General features: G+C 31.6%; 1 protein-coding gene and 1 non-coding gene across 2 annotated transcripts; one reads left to right on the top strand and one right to left on the bottom strand.

Annotated features, from left to right (window-relative positions):
* Positions 1-5,310: 5,310 nt before the first annotated feature.
* On the bottom strand, positions 5,311-5,382 carry TRNAP-CGG (transfer RNA proline (anticodon CGG)). The gene has a single exon. It is a non-coding gene; the product is annotated as a tRNA-Pro (tRNA).
* A 91-nt stretch (positions 5,383-5,473) lies between these two features.
* On the top strand, positions 5,474-14,085 carry LOC130828129 (uncharacterized). Its single transcript, XM_057693945.1, has 10 exons — positions 5,474-5,637; positions 5,738-5,818; positions 5,916-5,943; positions 6,057-6,139; positions 10,103-10,135; positions 11,576-11,654; positions 11,779-11,831; positions 13,429-13,489; positions 13,611-13,693; positions 13,778-14,085. The coding sequence occupies exons 1-10, from the start codon at positions 5,617-5,619 to the stop codon at positions 13,865-13,867; spliced, it is 612 nt and encodes a 203-aa protein (XP_057549928.1). The 5' UTR covers positions 5,474-5,616; the 3' UTR covers positions 13,868-14,085.
* Positions 14,086-19,629: the final 5,544 nt, after the last annotated feature.

Raw genomic sequence — 19,629 nt, forward strand, 5'->3', positions numbered from 1 at the left:
ATACGAACTCATTTTGGGGCGATTTTCAAGTGCCCACGCGACCGCGACTCGAAGCTCTACAAATCTCATGAAGACACCAAAACCCAAAAACAATCAGAACCACCAAGTTTTATACTAGAAATCAAATAACCCAAATAACCAATACTTATCAACACTAGCAAGAACCCAATTACCAATTGAACTCATATACTCCAATTACACTCAAGTTGATGCTTAAATTTGAAGTAAAGACCCAAATTAAACCATGAATACTAAACTACTACCAAAATTCAACAATCATTGTTTATACTTAAGAACATAAAACTACTTTAACACATTCAATTTATACTTAAATAAAATAGTTTGTGGATTACCTTGATGAGCAATTCTTGAATTAAAATTCAAAATCCAACTTCAAACACCAAAAGAAGATGGAGATGGTGATAGTACTAAATGTGTTCTCCTTCTTCTACATTGGAAAAGCAAACATCAATTTTTCAGATTTTGAGTATATACTTTGAAAGATGATGAATTTTCAGAATTTTACTCTAATTGATAGTGAAGGAGTAAGGGGAAGGGAGTATACAGGTTTATAAATAAGGAGTTAGCTTGATGAATCATAAATTACGTGGCAAAATTACGGGTGACTCAACTTCATACTCATACTCGTTAAAGTATGAGATGGATAATAAACCCATATTTTCCGTCGTATAATTTATTTGGTCCCCATAAATAATAAAACTAATATCTAAAAATGGTAGTAAAATTTTACTTTTAAAATGACAAACTCATTTTACTTATTAAAATAGTAATTTTTAACAAAGACGTTTTTATAACTATTTCAACGGTTGTTAGCTACATTTTATCCTTATTTTTACCCCTATAAGTGGCTTGTTTAGCGTGAGGAAGCTACATGTTATCGCATTTCTTTATTGGATTTTACGCTTGTTTTGTTGCTTTGGTATGTTATTTCATTTCAGGATCTAATCATCAACATCGAGCACAAACTAGCCCCTTTGGTTGTATACATTACTCACCTAAACACCGAGAGCTCAAAGAAGTGAAACTTCATGAGCCAAGCCACAAGAACAAGCCAAAAAAAAGAAGCCAAAGTAGACCCACTCGACCAGAATGGGCTCGAGCCAAGGTAGCTCGAGCAGTCCAGGAACATTGCTCGATTCAGAAGCTGAGAATTACATTTCTGAAGTTCGCTCGACCGGTCGAGCGAAGTTGGCTCGGGTCGAGCGAAGTGCATTCAAACTTCCAGAGCTTTTGATCATCAGCAGTATTCAATTCAGAAGTACAAGACATCCGCTCGACTGGTCGAGCAAGAAGGCTCGGGTCGAGAGTAGCCAAATTTCACATTCTGTCCAATTTTTGAAGTTTCTGATGTTGGACCTGATGGTGGCTCGACTGGTCGAGCGGGATTCGCTCGAATCGAGCAAAATGGGTAGCATCAGCTTTTTCGATCTTATTAAGTATCATTCGAGGTCCAATTACATTTGTTGCTTCTAATTGCTGCTGCCAAGACTGCCTGCCACCCTACCCTATCCATTAGGGGTGGCACCCCCCCTCCTACAACCTAGGGGTGGTGGAGCAATCATGAAACCACCACCCCCACTTGTTTTTGAAACCTATAAATAGAGAAGAGGAAGATAGAGCTATCATCTCAGTTTTCACCTTTCATTTTGAGTGATTTCATTGTGTTCTGCATAGCTTTTCTTTCATTTCAATTAAGAATTAGTGTTAACATTATTTCTCTCTCAATTCAATTAAGTATTTTAATTTTCCAAATACAATCTTAACTTCATCCTTTATTGTAATATTTTGCAACTTGGAATTCTTCAACCATTGATGTACTATTATTGAAGCTTTTGGAAGGTATTACTTTGAATCATCAAATCATCTTGTTCATCTTTAGATTGAACTTAAAAGAGTAACTTCTATCCTTGCTTATATTATTTTCAATTCATGTCACTTAGTTATCTTTGATTGTTTGCCTTTAGTTTCATATATTCATGCTTGTAATTCTTCAACTTATATTGCACTCATCTCTTTAGGATACTCTAGTTTAATTTATTCATCTATGATTCTTGGCTTGTTTGCAATCTACAATTTCAATATGAGTATGAGTGAGTAGTTTATTTTGGCTTAGGCTAGGCATCATCACCATGTATATAGTTTGAATTGCTTTCTTTACCTTTGGCTTGGTTGTGTTGTTTATGGTTTAAGATGGATTTTGCTATCATATTGTAGTGTCGTTGAATTGAGGGCAAGAGTCGATTTTTAACGATAATCTATGCTTAAAAGTTAAGACATCTCCATGAGAATAGGTAGATGCTTTGATTGGAAATGTTGAATGTGTGCTTCATGTCTTAAATTATGCTTAGCTCCATGAGAATAGGTAGTTGAGTATGTTTAGGAAGCTTTTGTTGCTCGAGAGAGAATATTAGTACTTATGATATGTTCTTCTCCATAACAAAATATCCATGACCTTAGGTTAATGTTTAGTAAACACTGCTTTTGTGAGAAAGCCTAGCCTATGCCTCTTACCTTATTGATCATTTTATCCTTGCTTTTGGTTCATTGTATCCTTATTTACTTTTATGCTTTATTTTCATTAAATACTTTTAATTGCTTGTTTTTAATTATTTCAATCTTCAAACATCATATTATACATTTTCTAACACACTAATCGATCGAGAAACTATGAACTTAACCCCCACTCCTTGTGGATTCGACCCGTACTTGCCAATGTACTACACTACAGCGTGCATTTGCGGTATTACTATTGAAGGACGTAAAGTCCCGATCAACGGTACCGTGGTGCATGCTATTCGCAGACGACATAGTGTTGGTAGCAGAAACTAGAGAGGAGGTTAGTAATAAATTAGATGAGTGGAGGGAAGCTTTAGAAGGTAAAGGGTTGTGCATTAGTCTTACGAAGACCGAGTATTTGCACTGTGACTTTAATGGGACATCACCGGTAGGTGAACCAAAGGTGTCCATTGATGAAGCAGTTGTTAAAAGTATGACCAAGTACAAGTATTTGGGATCGATCATTCAAAGGGATGGGGAGATTGATGGAGATGTAAATCATCGTATACATGCGGGTTGACTCAAGTGGCGAGCAGCCAACGTAGTGCTATGTGATAGGAAATTCCCAAGCAAGTTGAAAGGAAAATTCTACCGAGCGGCAATCAGACCTGCTCTGCTATATGGGACCGAATGTTGGCCTGTAAACAAGATTTTTGAACATAAGATGGAAGTTACAGAAATGAGTATGCTGAGGTGTATGTGTGGGCACACATTGATGGATCAAATTAGGAACCAAGAGTTTAGGGACAAACTAGGGGTAGCCCCTATTGCTGGAAAAATGCGCGAAAATAGATTAAGGTGGTTTGGACATGTGCAGAGAAAGACTTTCGACGCCTCTGTGAGGAGGGTGGAAAGCATTATATTAGAGGTTAAGGAGAGTCGAGGAAGATCCAAGAGAACTTGGGATGAGCAAATAAAAGTTGAGTTGCATGAGTTAAACCTCTTTAGGGCCTGACTAGGGATAGGGGTAGTTGGAGGCGTCATATTTTTGTTTTTGACTACTGGTGTCCTCTTAGATTACCTTTTGGTGTTCTTACCCTCTTGCTTCTCTTGTTTCTTTTATTATTAGTTTTTTTGTTTTCTTTTATTTTGTAGTTGGTTCTACTTATTTATTTTATTTATAGGCATTTAATTTATCTTTCCCGTATAGTTACGTCTCTTTATCTTTCTCGAGCCAGGGGACTCCTTTGTCCGTGCTCTCCTTTATGGGTATGAGTTGCCGCCGTCCTTCGCTCCCCAGACCCTATCCATAGTTTTTCTATGAGCGAGATACACTGGGTAGGATGATGATGATGATGATGATGATGATGATGATTATTATTATTATTATTATTATTATTATTATTATTATTATTATTATTATTACTATTATTTTATTTTATTTTTTTAATAAAAACTCTAACGCATCATTTTATTTTATTTACTTATTTTTCTAGATTCACGTTCTTGAAAGGCCTAACTAAAAAGATTCACCTTCGAGTGCTCACAAATTTTAATAAAATAATAATTTTAATTTAAACCTCTTTAGTTTAATAATTGCAAATCTATTTTTAATCTAAATATGTCAATATTAAAATTCGTATGTGAACGAAATTTATTAAGATTAACTCAAAATAAATTAATATATTTATAAAATCTCCAAAAGTGATAATAATAATAATAATTAATGACGTCATAAAAATGACACAGTGTTACAATTAGAGTTTGAGAATTGTTTCTTAGACTGTAATCTAGCTCTCATTTCAGAATGAGATGAAGACATACTCTTCTTTCTTATATAGGTTAGGGTTGATATGAGTATTGTATCGGTTTATTTAACTAGTTCAGATTAAACAATTTGAATGTGCAATTGATATTAGTTACACTTCTGGAAGATATGTGTATTATTTTCTGGTATATCATTGTCTTTCCAATTGGGATTGAGTTGTAATTAATAGTTGGGATCAACCTTGAACTTGCAATTAATGAGAATATGAATTTCATGTAAACACCGGCAGAAAATCCTATTTATGGATTTGTCAGTGACAAGAGCCGACTAACATATTAAAAAGACCAATAACTATTAAAAATTTGTTAAATAAATATGTATTATTGATAACATAAAATTTACCAAAGATGACAAGACCTATAAACATATTGCTTATATAATTAAAACCCTTACCCACAAACTTCCTCTTCATCCCTCTAAATTTCGTCCTTTTCTCATCCACAATCCAAACACATCGTTAAATTCTCACATACAAGAATCACAATTTCCATTCTCTCAAAACATATTACCCCTTTGTTCAAAGATTTGAATGAAATCTTTGTAATAAACCAATTACCCTGCTTCTATGTCAACGTAATTATAACTTTCTTTGATTGTGCTACTTGTTTTATGAAATTTGTGATCAAGATAATAAGAGATTTTTCTCTTAAAGAAAGACTTTTTCGAAGCTATACTTAATGTTTTGGAGCTTGCATGAACAAAATGCTTATAATTATAAGCGCGATAGTTCAAGGAAGATAACAAGGGTTAAAGAAAACAACCAGTTTTTTAAGAGACCATCTCTCAAGCTCAACCCATTAAAGCTTAATTAAACTAAAAAATGAAAATAAGTTAACCAAATTAGAAATTATCTCTTAAACAAACCATCTCTCACATTTGTGTAAAGAAAATCGGTGGGGATGTATCGCATCTAATCCAATAAACAACGAAGGAAGATAAATTAAATCAAAAAAAGACAAAATAAGGGGGCGTTCCGGGAATCGAACTCGGGACCTCTCGCACCCGAAGCGAGAATCATACCACTAGACCAAACGCCCTTTCGATATTAGTTTCGGTTAATAATTAAAAAAATAAGATCTTCAAGATTATTCAATTTATCGGAACACTCCTGAGGCCGGAGTCCAGATTCCTTTTCAATTGAACAATTCCATTAAAACGAAGCAAAATCAAAAGCACTCTAATTTGTTCTTCTTTCTTCTCCACATTTACATTCATTTGAATTTGTAATTTTACTACTTTTAGGTTTTGATTGTTTAATAACTGGTGGCATAATGTCTGAATCGAGTAATCAAGTAAGTGCTTTATTCGGAAAAATTCCAATTTGTTATTCGCTTGTTTTTTTCTTCAAAATTACAAGTGTTTAATTTTTCTTTAACTGTGAATGTTACTCAGGTAGTAGGAGTTGATAATACGTTTAGACGGAAATTCGATCGTGAAGAATATTTGCAGCGAGCTCGAGAACGCGAAGAGAATGTTTGTGCAATTCATAATTACAATAATCTTTTGTGAAGTTAGTTTTTTTGATTAATCAATTTCTAATTATTTTTGCTTTTTTATGGTTGTATTACAGGAGAAAGATTCACGGTTCAAATCCAAATGTAAGTTGGATTATCCATTATTTGCTTTATTGGGTTGAATTTTTTAAAAATGGAAGGATTTTAGGATATATGGCGGAATAATAATGTTTAAATGGGTACAAATTTTTGTGCAGCAAAAGGACCTCCAGTGCAGAGGAAGCCTTTAAAGCATAGGGATTATGAAGTTGATCTTGAGTCTCGTTTGGGGAAGACCCAGGTCAGTATATTTGTCTTACTTTATTTGGGTTCACTACTAGGGTTTATGTATATGATGGTGAAGTCCTTAGTAAGTATTTTGCTTTGATCAGATTTCCAATGCCATGCTTCTTTGCGTAGTGTTTTGGGCTAACATGGCTAAACAAAACTCTGAATTAATTGGTGTTGCGAGGTAGTTATTGTAGAAGAATGGTGATCTTCTATCTGGGTGTGAGTTGCATTGTTTTTTCTGTGCCATACTTGTGATAAAGTTGTTGAGCGTTGTGGCAATCCGTTGCGTAGGAAGTACTTTTGGGGTTACATGTTGTTTTAATGGTTACTTGATGAGTTTTTGTTTAACTTGTGAGAAAAAATTGTATCACATATTATACTCAATAGTAGAATTTGAGATTAAGACTTTCCGTGATGATTGATTGCTTCATTTTTTCGTTCTTGAGGAAGGATTTTCGTAATAGATTGTTGGTGTTATTTAGTACTACAATTTTAAGGTTAGGACTTGTTAGCTAACAAATGAAGGATGATGTTTACATCATATCCATATTGTGCTAGCAAGTTTTGGTTGGTTTTATATTGGAAATCCCGTATAGGTGATACTTTGAACTTGTTGATGAGCTAAATAAATTTTCCGAGGGTGCTAGCAAGTCCTTGTGTCCAACCTAGTCTACTGGGATATGACATGGTGCGAGTTGTAAACATTATTTGGTAAAGTCATAAAGTGTTTGTGTATTAAGGTTGCGGTCCTAATGCGTATTCCATTTTAATGTAGCATCACGCGTATGGTGTTTCACGTTTTTAGGGTTTAGAGTTGCAAGAATTTAGGGTTGATTTAGGTGAATTAGGGTTAGGGTTGGTTGAATTAGCGTTAATGTTTGACGAATTAGGGTTTGGGTTGGCGGCCTCTTTTGTGTTAAGGTTTCAAGATTTTGGGTTTATTTGTGGATTAGGGTTTAGGATGGACAAATTAGGGTCAAAATTTTAGGGTTGGCAATCTAGGGTTATTGTTTGAAGTTTTAGGGTTTGTTTAAGATGGCATAATTTAGGTTTGAGAAAGGGGCGGTCTGTTTTTGGTTTTTGTTTAGTTGTTTTGAGATAACTTGCAAAGATAAATAAAAGGATAGATAGATTAAGCAAGATTTCGGTCAATTTCAAATTTCGATTCATATTCACCATTAAAATAATTCTAAGGCTTCCAAGACCATAACTAAACTTCTCTTAAGGTTGTTTTCGCATTATGAAGGCTAAAAAATTGCGTTTTGGGTTGTTTCAAAGGATATCTCATGCATTTGGCCCATGTTGTAATAACTGCATCACACACTCTCTCATCACACTTTCCTTTTTTCCCTCTTTGATTTCCCTTTTCTCTATAAAAGCTTAATCTTTCAAAATGATAATGGTGTTTCAAAAAATTAGGTATGCTTTCTTCCTTTTTTTTTTTTGCTTTTCTAGTACTTTCTTTCTTCCCTTGCTTTTGGCTCAGTTGACTCGCTGAACTTTAGCATTAATGGTGAGTCATTTAATGAAAGCAATATGTTATGGGCCACAAATGAATTTAGATGGTTATGCACTGACCCAGGTGGAGACTGTATTTTCGTAAACTTTGATTTTATTATTGTTCAATTATGTTTTCATTTGAAAGAAGTGTTCTTTTGGGGAGATAACTGCAATCCATTGGAACTTATCTTGTAATCTAATATTAAGCTGTCAAAGTAATCATATGTTTGTGTGCAAACTGCAAATGTAGACAATTCAATGTTGTGATCTTTGATTTAGAAATATGTGTTTTGCCATTTTATGTTTTGTTTGAAAACTTGTAGAGAAGAGTTTGAGTTACTATTGTTTGTTTTATCTTACATGTTTATACTACATGTTGTATATCTAAGGAGCCACGATCATGTTATGATTTCCTTTTTCTTGGATAGCTGGCTTTATTTTTAATATGCTTTCTTGATTTTCTTATGATATTTATTGTAGTTTTGTTTTTACTTGATTTCAATATTTTTCCAGAAATTAAATTCTTCCACATTAAATTCTGCTAAGGCAAACATATTTGATGAAAGCGGGTACTTGGTGTCCTTACACGATGTATTCGGGTACTCAATTATCGGGTACCCGAATAAATTAGGTCGGGACATAGTACTTGGTTATGAACACCCCTAGTTACAACTCCATATTACGATCCACCTTAGATACTTTAATATTGAAGTTACATTTGATTTTCTTCATCGACGAGGAAGAGTTTGGATAGCCGCCAATGGAATCCTTTTATACTACTCAATTTGCTTGAGCACATGAGTCCTATTTTTTTTTTTGGCACTATTCATGAGTCACTCATACTTTGTATTTTATCCTTAATCTAAAATAAAACATAATCAAGTGAGGTCTAGTTTGATTCGTCTCAATGTAAATTTACTTTTTTATTTGGAAACATTCTGAAGAAGCCAAGAGATGTTATGGGATGAGGGATCCAACTGCAAATTATAATTTTCTACAAAACAACACTTCATTCGTTTGTACATAAATCATTAAGAGTACAATGTTCCAAATGACCATGCATAGTTATGAGTGACTTAATGAATTTTATTAATATCAATCTTTTTTAATTCTAATTATGCATAATTAGAGATATTAGGGATTAAATTAGTGCATTAAGCTGTTAACTAGTGTCCAAAACTAAATAGGCTACATGTGCTGGACTAGATCAGGGGGAGTATGTTTCACTTAGTAATGAAGCATGTGATAGCATCAAATAAGGGGTTTTTACATCTTATTAGGCGTCCATTAGGAGTTTTATGGCTTAAATTCTTTAGTTCATCCCAAAAAGACGAGTTAACTAAAGAGTTTTTTAAAGCTTCATTTAGACAGCTATATATGGAGTCTACATCAAGTCACAATTTAACTCTTAGCTTAATAAGAGTCAACATTAGGATGGCAATTTTAAGAAGCTAAGAGTCATGTAATTAGACATGTAAACTAGGGTGTAGCCATGCCTAAGTTCATCTAAATGAAGATACCAAGCTACTTTAAAAAGGTAGAACTTAATTGCAAAAACAAAACTGATTTTCTCTGTGAAATTTGCAATTTAAGTGTGACGACTCTTGGGAAATTCTTAGTGATGACAAAAGGTGCTTTGAGGACTTAGTTAAGTTTTCTTCTAAGTAGCTTAAAAATCCCACTTTCCTTGAGTTTGTTTAAAAAAGAGCATGACTTATATTCTTTTCATTGCATTTTCGTGTTATAAACCTTGCACCTAGAACGATGCTTGCTTGAAATCGTTTCAAACTAATATAATGATGTGGATTGCCATAAAAGGTTTTTAAATGTTGGTTATGACTTTAAGAATGAGAACGTAAGAGATTTTTCAGGAGGGAGGGAGGGAGGTTGTTTCTATAGCTTTTTGTTTAGGCGTAGTGAAGTATTGCATTGATCTATAGCATGCAGAGAGACATACTTTGCACTGATTATAAAGGTTTCTGTAAACACTGCTGCATCAAAATTATCAGAATTTATAACGCAACATACTTGCAATGCTTTTTTTTACTATGCTTTCCTGCAAACACTGTCTTATGTCATCATCTACAGGTGCATGCCCCCTTATTGCTGTCAAATGGATCATTTTATTTGTTATTTTGGTCCTGGATGTAACTAACTATTGGCACTGCCATACAAAGGTCACGACATTTGGACTGTCTAATTTAGTTGAAATTTGTTACAGTTTATGAGAAAAAAATCCAAATTTGGTCTTCAGGGATTCGATGTAGGAGTCCAAGATATAACTAGTTTAACATCAGCTGTATGTGAATTTTTATAAAACTACATCTAATGTATTGAAGTTACCGAAGTCAATGTATAGAAGTTGCTAAATCATATGGGAAGTTGCTAAATCTCTTCATCAATATGGATCTTGTAATGGCTTTTCTTGACATTTACCTTTTCTTATACTAATAGTTTCAATACTTTTTTGTAGGTTGTTACTCCAATTGCACCGCTAAGCCAGCAGGTATATTCTGCACTTCTCTGCCTTTTTTTTCTTAAGATTGATTCCTGGCGTTAGTTGCATGTTCGCTGTACAGCGTTTTATGTTCTGTCTTGCTTGATCATGTATTCGTAGTGTTATGATGTGAGTGCATTTTTGAATCATCGATGCTTCGGACAAATCTGTTGTATATGTTTATACATTATTGCCCTATTACAGTTCTTTCTTGAGGTTGGGTAGTAAGCTCTGTGTAATGCACAGGCCAACAACTAAAATTTTTTTATGATGTTTGAAGTTACAAATTTTTTAATATTGTAATTATAAGAGTTGGATTTGGGAAGATATAGTTTTGAACAATCTCATAAGTGCTATTCAGTTATGTGTGTCGATGACTTCACTATATATGTGACGTGTCGATGACTTCACTATATATGTGACGATTGCTTAGTTAGTAAACTCTGTCACTGGTCCTTGTGGCTTCCTATTCACTTAAAAAGGATTGTGTTGATGGTGGTCAACTGATCACAAAGGTTTCTGTTGATTTCCGGCAAGTATGCAGAAACTGTTTAGAACTAGAGGTTCATGCTAACATCTTGTAGTATGTAATGACATTTAATCTATAATCGAAGTGTAAACATTTTTGACATTTTCTGATTCAGAATTTGATTTTTGTACTCCATGAGACTTGATGTGTAGAACTGACAATATGTTTTCTCTTGAGTGAGGGAAAAAGATGCAGAAAGGGAATGAAATCATCTGATTACAAATTTAACCTAAATGATTTGTTTACTTAGTTAGTATTTTAGGGTTTGATCGGAACAAGAGACATCAAAGGAAAATCATTGTTTAGGTCTATGATGCTTAATTAAAGTAAAACTAAGAAATGTACAGTTTGTGTTTAGAAGTCGTATTGTGGGTTTGGTGAAGTTATTTGTGTTGCTTGAATATATTTAACGTTCCTTCTTTCTTTTTGAGGGAGGGGAATATCGTTCAAATTCTTAGCAATGTTAGTAGTGGAAGAGCTGGCTTATTTAAATCTAAATACCAATTACTTCTGTATTTTATGTATTTGATTTTCACTTGTATCATTCTTGTTTGGTGGGGTGTTGATTGTTATCAATGTCATTTGCATTCTGGTTGCTGTTTCGACATTTCTCTTATCTTAAGTAGGGTGAATATTTTAGAATGCAGTTTTACGTAAAGTTTTATTGCTTCGACTTCCCCAAGATGGATCTTTGTGTAGAAATTAGACTGTTTTATGTTTTGCCTTTATAATATCAACACTTTCTGTAGTTGTGTTTGTTTTTCACAACGGTGCAATTTCAGGCACTAATTATTTGCTAGCATGTTGATGTGTACCTGTTTAATCTAAACATAGTTGCATGTTGTTACTTCATTAAGTTATAGATTTGATCTTGTCATTCTGACATTTCTGGTGCACTCACTTAAGCGTCCTTGCTGCAGGCTGGTTACTATTGTTCGGTTTGTGAATGTGTGGTAAAGGATTCAGCAAATTATTTGGATCACATCAATGGCAAGAAACGTGAGTTACCCTTGTGGCTCTCTGCTGATCTCTCCCCCCCTCTTTATCTCTGTTCATTGACATTTGATTCACGTTGGACTATGGATCTCAATCTTCTCATTATATTTGCTTATGTAATAATCAGATCAAAGGGCTTTGGGTATGTCTATGAGGTCAGAACGAGCAACTCTTGATCAGGTAAGCGTTAAAATGGTATATCATGTTTTTTAATTTGTTTGTACAATGTGTTGGAAATTTGGCACTATCCTAGTATTGGTGATTGAGATTTGTTGTCAAATTACTGCAAGAGGAATGTTGGGAAAGAAGTAGTTGAACTTGTCTTTGTTCCATATGTTTCTTATGTGTCAAGTGACATGTAACTTTTCTTGATCTTTTGCACATATGACTTTTGCAAATAATGCATTGTTGAACACTTCCATAATACTTTGCCTCTGAAGATATTGATGTTGTTCTCTCAACTTGCATGGGCATGTAGCATTTGAACTTCACTTTTGTGGGAACGACACAAATTCATTTGTTGGGGTCATATATTGAGAAGTCCAGGAATGCTGCTGTCAGACAATTGCTAGTAGTGGACTATGGTCCTTATTGTGGCTTTTGTACAACAACATTTCATTTCCCCAACGCCATAAAATGGCTTTGGGGGGGGGGTGTTTCGGATATATGCAATCTTTTGTAGGTTATAGTAATTGATTTCTAGTTTTTTTTAATCCAATCCTCTTTAGAAAGTGGATCAGCTGTGACCCCAAAATACTTTATTGTGGTTTTTTTGGTAGATGGTAACTCAAGGCCCTAGGGCCATATTTCTTACTTTGTTGATGACTGAGTAGCAGAATTTGGTAATCATTGTGTTTGCGTTTGGAGGGGAAGGTGTAGAGGGCTAGGGGTTGGGGCCTGAGGATGACATCATTCATAGGCTCATATGCGCTATGTCGTTTAACTGTTCTTTTATGTGGCATTATATTGACCATATAGGTGGGTCTTTTGCCTCTCAACTTGCAAGATGTATATACTATTCTTTTGCTCAGGGAGTCGGAATCTTTATTTCTCTGTTGTCATCCTCTGAGATCTCTATTAAGAAAGTCTTGTTGGACTGTCACCATCTCTATTAAGAATCAAGATTAAAGAGCAAATCATTTGTTCCTATTTCTTCTGTCTTTCATTGATAGCCCTGCATTTGATTTTCCCTGTTGATGGCAACAGTCCCTCCATCTATTTAATAATCTAATTGTTTTACTACCCTAACTGTTCTTTCTTATGGATTCATCATCATTTCACTAAGAAACTCCATACACCGATTGTCTGCAAGCAGTCTTTTCTCTACCATTCATTTAAATGGGTTATATTCGGATATCTAAGCAAAATCTAGATCTATTTTGGGGAATGTAGCAACTTTTGCGGATCATACAAATTATTATACTTTTACTTGACTATTAAATGTAACGGAAAGTCTTCAAAAGAAATCATTTTTACGTTATGTCTTGATTGCGATGTTTATGAGCCATTTTCAGTTGAAGCAACAGATGATTTTTTTTAAAATCAACTTAGACTTATGGAATTCCTTTGACCCAAATAACTTTTTATTTGCTTATAGAAAAAAGAGAAAATTTTGGCTGTTGATTTTGTAGAAAAAAGACAGTAATTTCTTCTGCATTAGTTTCGCTTTTCTAGATCTCCACACTGTTGTTGAACTTCTTTAAGATGCTTCTGTATACGATTTCTACTGATGTTAGTGGCTATATTGGATCAATGGCATCTATCTTGTTATACGTAGGTACGACAGCGATTTGAGGTGCTCAAGAAGCGGAAAACTACTGGTAGTTTTTCAGAGCAAGGTGAGACAATATCGTTTTGTAGTTGGGGAAATTGTGTTCTTAAAAATTTGTCTTCAGAAGGATGTCAATGTACATGATGCTTTTTACGCGTACTAATATAAGTGCTGCCTCTTTCATTCAGATCTTGACGAAAGAATTTTAAAGCAACAACAAGAGGAGGAAGAGAGAAAACGTCAAAGGCGAGAGAGGAAGAAGGAAAAGAAGGTTTGTTTGATTTTCGCCTGTTTCGATCTTGCGTACTTTTCACAGAATCATAAGTTTTCATATGTTGGTTGATTCTTTTACCAGAAGGAGAAGGTTGTTGAAGAGGAGACTGAGATAGACCCTGATGTGGCTGCTATGATGGGATTTGGTGGTTTCGGTTCTTCCAAAAAATGAGAAGGCTTTCCCCGAGCAATGCGTATGTTCTACAATGTTAGCTTACGGTGCTGTTAACTTAGTTACAATGTATTTTTAGTGAAATTCTGTCGAACTTTTTAGAGGTTTTAAAGGAAAAAGGTGGACTAAATTGTTCATGTTTTCATATGTTCAGCCGTTTTTCAAGATTCATATTCTATGTTTTTTTCCCTGAATAAATTGAAGTCCGATTAGTTTGTTGATACTGATTGTGAAATAAATGTCATTAACAGCATAACTCGTATAACTCACAGGCAATAATCACCTGTATGAATATGCTTCTATGCCCATAATCCATCTTAACTTGGGGATTATCCCCGTGATAACGGACTTTCTAAGGTCCTTTATACTATGCATATTTTAAAATCTATTTCGGGTTGGTTCAAATTGGGCATCGTGCAAAAGAGAATAGGCTCAAAAGAGTCGGGCTAATTTTGCCCGATTCAATACAAAATAAAAAAAATCACCATTTTTGAATAATAATAATAATAATAATAATAATAATAATTTTATTATTATTATTATTATTATTATTATTATTATTATTAATTACAAATAAGCCTCCTAAAATTATAAAAAATCATGTAATCTCAAAAATGAAAAAAAAAATCACAATCTTCCATTGACTTGAATTATTAAACATAAAGAAAAGCAATAATTTAGTAAAACTCAATGTCTATTAATCCTTTCGTCCTTTAAAAGAAGTTTCATTTTTCATTTTAAAGTGCTTTATTTAGACAAAAATAACATTGTACATTCTCATCTTAATATTTTAATAATGTTTACAGTTGGTCTTGGCCAAGACCGTCTCAAATTGAGACAAAGAGTGGGCCGGCTCAATTCCCGCGTGTATCAACCTCACATGCTTTCTCTCGTTTTTTTTTTTTTCATTTTTTGGGTATTTTTCAATTTTAATCTTAAAAGTATGAATTTTGATCTTAAAGGGTATCAATTTCAACTTAAAGTAAACTTTAAACAGATCAATTAATATAAAAAATTTCAATTTTGACCTATTTGTGATCAATTTTGACGTTAAACTGATCTACCTAAACATGGTTCTGTTTCACAATTTGAGAAGAAGTTAATAAAATGGTATTACTTTATCATTCTATGGATGAATTTTAAACAACAAATGAATGATCAATAACACTATCAATAATAGTGTTAAAACATTGTACAATACAAGTACTTTTATTCAATGCAACATGATGGTTCTAATGGGACATAAATGTTAATAGTTAAATTATCACACAAAATTGACAATTGATGTTTTATGATCTAACTCAATTTTGATCATATAAACTTCAATTATCGTTTTCAAAATAAGTATTTCAAAGTCTATAAAGATATTGTATAGGTTTTAATTCAAATTAAATATGTTAATAATTAAATTATGACATATAAGTTGACAATGATATTTTATAATCTAACTCAATTTTGAACTTCTAATCTTCAATTATCGTTTTAAAAATAAGTATTCAAATTGTATAGATATATTGTATAGCATTTTGTTCAAATTTAATATGTTAATAGTTTTAACACTATTATTGATAGTTTTATTAACTATTTATTTGTTGTTTGAAATTCGTCCATAGAATGATAGAATAATACCATTTTATATAACTTCATTCTAAAAATGGGAAACAGAACCATATTTAGGTAGAAATTGATCAGGTTAGCGTCAAAATTGATCACTTATAAGTTCAAATTGAAATTTTTTACTTTAATTGATATGTTTAAGTATTATTTTACGTTAAAATTGATACTTTTAAGGTCAAAATTGAAAAATGCCCAGAAAATGGAAAAAACAAGGAAAAACGTGTGAAGTTGTTACACGCGCGAATTGGGTCGGCCCACTCTTAGTCTCAATTTGAGACGGTCTCGGCCAAGTTTTGGTGTAATGTTTAGGGTTTCTCCACTAACTTCATTTAAACATTTTTATATTCCTTATGGTCTCCACATGTTTTCCACTAACTTTATAAAAAATATTTTTTATTTGTTATGGTCTTTATATTTTTTTCACTAACTTTCTTCTAATGTATATATTTTTTTATATTTATGGTTCCTACTTTTCGTGAATGATTTGCTAAAATAGAATTAGAACAGATAAAAATACCGACTACAGTGTTCAATGAAAAATATTTCCTAAACTAGCTTTTTTTTTGTTAAAAGTACATTTCAAAATCATAATCTCTACAACTATGTTATATACCAATTCATTTCAAAAAAAGATTTTATATGCTAATTTATTTTCATTCCTTAAAAAATCATAAAATTTAAAGTAATAATCATTTAAACAATAGAAGAAGTTTATTTTTAAGGAATTGCACATTATTTTTCCAAATTCAATTATTAAATAAAAATATAAAATAGGAGGAAAATAAAATTGTACATATAATTTGTATGAGATATCAAAAACTAAGTTATAACCAAAGCAAAAAAAATAATCAAAACGAGGGTTCTATTTTCATATTGATGCATTAAAAAAGAGTTGGTTAGCCCTTTGTTTTCGTGTTGTATGTCTTGATTTGTTCGATGAAATTTTTTCTTTTTTAAAAAGAAGATAATTTGTTAAAAAAAAAAGATAATCAAGTTCTAGGATTACTTTTATTAAAAAAATGGATTACTTTGGTGCATATGATGCATTTTGCCATGAAGATGTTGAAATTATTGCAAGTCACACATAATAAATTAAAATAAATAACACAATAACACTTTAGTTATTTTGATTACTATTTTAATTTTTTTTATCATATCCTTTTTTTTGTTTAGAAAGAACCACTTAAAAAAGTAGTGTAACAATGATGGAATGAAAAACTCATATTTAATTATATGACAATTCTATACATGTATTATAATAACTACAATGGATGATACATATTTAAAGACTTAATAAGAAAAGGGACGTGTAACAACGATTTTCTTCAACTTGGTTTTCTCATCATCAATTAATCACTACAAGCTTATGCATTGATATTCAAATTAATGACGAAAAATACTATCATTAGTTAGGGGTGTGTAAAAATATTCGATCTCAATACAAATAACCGCTCCGAAATATTTGATGTCGAAATATCGAATAAATAAAATACTTGAATTTGGTATAATAATGCGCAATTCCAAAAATATAACTTCTTCTATTGTTTAAATGATTATTATTTTTAATTTTATGATTCTTTAAATAATGTAAATAAATTAGCATATAATATGATTGTAGATATTATGATTTTGAAGTACTTTTAAAAAACAAAAACTAGAGGCTTGGAGTCTCCAAACCTATAAACATAGACAAGTAAATTTCATAACCTACAAAAACACTAGTTTGGAAAATATTTTTTAATGAACACCAAAATGAGAGTTGTATCCATCTATCTATATCTTATACTAAAACAGAGACCACCTAAGGACACATGTTAATTTCTCATGGGTTTAGTTCTCGCCTAATAACTAGAAAACTGAATACGCTATTACCTCAAATAGCCTTTAATACTAGATTATCTACTATAATAATCTCTACATTTAAGGCATTAATTATTGTAGTATTATTGACTTTCTCTATCTCATTAAACTAATTCTCACATTTTGTGAAGATCATTGCTGCTTGTGGTGGAAGATTACTTCTATCTTTTTCTATTTTCATATTGAAAAATTGAGTTTTTTTTATTCTTAGTTATCTCTCTCTGTAGATTTTTTTTGGTTTAGTTAATTCGAATAAAAGAAAGAAGTAAAGCATGTAATCAATCTTGATGAATGGGTCATATTTCCTGCATGAGTACATTTTTATCTTTTTCATTTGCTTAAATTTTTTTATTTATTGATTTTCGATATAATATTTTCTTCTATGCATGTGAATGATTTATTTAGATATTTAGATCTTAATTGCTTTTTATTGTTATTATTTTGATTGATCAAATATAGATCTCTTTTTCTAATTTAGCAAATTTGTTCAAGTTGATTACAAGAAGTCAAGAAGGAAGACACTACTACTTGTGGGAGATATGAGATATCCACTAAGTCTTAAAGAAATTTAGAACCCTTTTTCATTTAAATTGGAGTCTTTTTGATATATTTTTAAATCTTATTCTTTTTCTAATTTTTTAGGGTTTATGAGTGTGTTCTTTTAAAATAGAGTTTAATTTTTTAAAATTTTCTATAGAATATTTGGTTGGCTTATCTAATATCAATATTGGTTGCAGTGAGGAAAGACATAGAATACATATAGTTGTGTTATGTTTTCTAAATGTTACTTTCACTATCATTAGAATGCATTTCTTATTATCATTGAAACTTTCAAATTTTCGTATTGTTACTCCCATCGTCATTATTTATTTAATTGCACCATATAGATATTTTTATTTTCTTACAAATTTGTATAATTGCATTACATTTGTAATGGTTTTTCTATTTGTGATTTTCAAATAAATGGATAATAATAAGATAGGAATACTAGGTGAAACTTGAGAATAAAATTAATTAGATTAGTCATCTCCCAAATAGAACTTCGAGCAAACGTTAGGTGATACCATAGACATATGCGGCAAAAGAGTTTAGCTACAAAAAGACAATATATTTCAAATAAATTTTTTGACAATATATAATCTTATACAAGCTTTTGTGTTTTTAGCACAAGTTTTGTGAAACTAACTAGGGCTGGCTTTGAGATTTGAGAGGCTTGGTGTAAAATATTTGTTATGGGCCCCCTAATTACTAAAAACACTATTATAGGCTCCTAACTATTAAATATTAAAACCATTATTTTTCTAAGTTTTTATGGACCCAAGGCACAGACCCCTCATGCCCCTTTTAAAACCGACACTAGATGCAGATATATTGTTATAAAAGGAGTGTCTTTGTTTATTATAATTTTCTTATATTAAATCTTTTGAGAAATTGATTGTTGTGGCAAATTTTTTAAACTTGTACCATCATTTCATTAAATTTATACATATATTGTATAATAAATATATTATTGTCTTATTTACATCGAATAATAATATATGCATGTAAGGGAATCTAAAGTATCACATTACATTCTTTGCAAATATTAAATATCACTTCTTCTAATAAAAATCTTAAATTAATGCATTTTCTTAAAAATGAATTTTTTTCAATGCAAGCTAATTAATAATGAATGAAGGACATTTTAGACACTAAATTTCAAGTGACAACACCAAATATATTTAATTGATATTTTTGTATGGGTTTTATACTAAGTTTAAATTTTATTAACTGTTAATTAAATAATTAAATTTAAATTATGGATATGAATTGCTTGGATTTGATTTATTGGAGGTTTTGATTGATATATATTTTTTTATTACTGATGGTTTTAGTTGGTAAAATTGATTTCTTATTCAAATTGAGGCGAAATAAGTCGTGCCTAGAGATGGACGATATCTAATACGTATTAATGCATGATTAATTATATGTAGTTGTTTTATGGGTCAAAAGTAGGCAAAAACTAAAGATTTTAATATGTGATGATTATAATAATAATTATACTTTAACATGCAATATTTATAAAAAAAGTGGTTCAATATTTATAGTTGATAAAAGTTCTTATAAATATATACATTTCACTAAATTTATATATCGTTTAAGTTTATTTTTCGTCGAAATATATATTATGGTACAAAAATCTATATTTCAAATTGCGTATCAATATCAATTTTTTTTATCTATCTCTTTTGATATTTTATTTATTTATTTATATAAAAGTATTAAATAATGTAAAATCATCTAGT

The sequence above is a fragment of the Amaranthus tricolor genome, chromosome 12 (assembly GCF_026212465.1).
Source record: "Amaranthus tricolor cultivar Red isolate AtriRed21 chromosome 12, ASM2621246v1, whole genome shotgun sequence".
In the NCBI taxonomy this organism is placed as follows: domain Eukaryota; kingdom Viridiplantae; phylum Streptophyta; class Magnoliopsida; order Caryophyllales; family Amaranthaceae; genus Amaranthus; species Amaranthus tricolor.

Bases quoted from the DNA above. Each gene is read 5' to 3' on its own strand.
- LOC130828129 (XM_057693945.1), top strand. From the start codon at position 5,617: ATGTCTGAATCGAGTAATCAA. The intron at 6,140-10,102 runs GTCAGTATATTT...ACTTTTTTGTAG, and splicing joins CTCGTTTGGGGAAGACCCAG to GTTGTTACTCCAATTGCACC. The intron at 10,136-11,575 runs GTATATTCTGCA...TCCTTGCTGCAG, and splicing joins TTGCACCGCTAAGCCAGCAG to GCTGGTTACTATTGTTCGGT.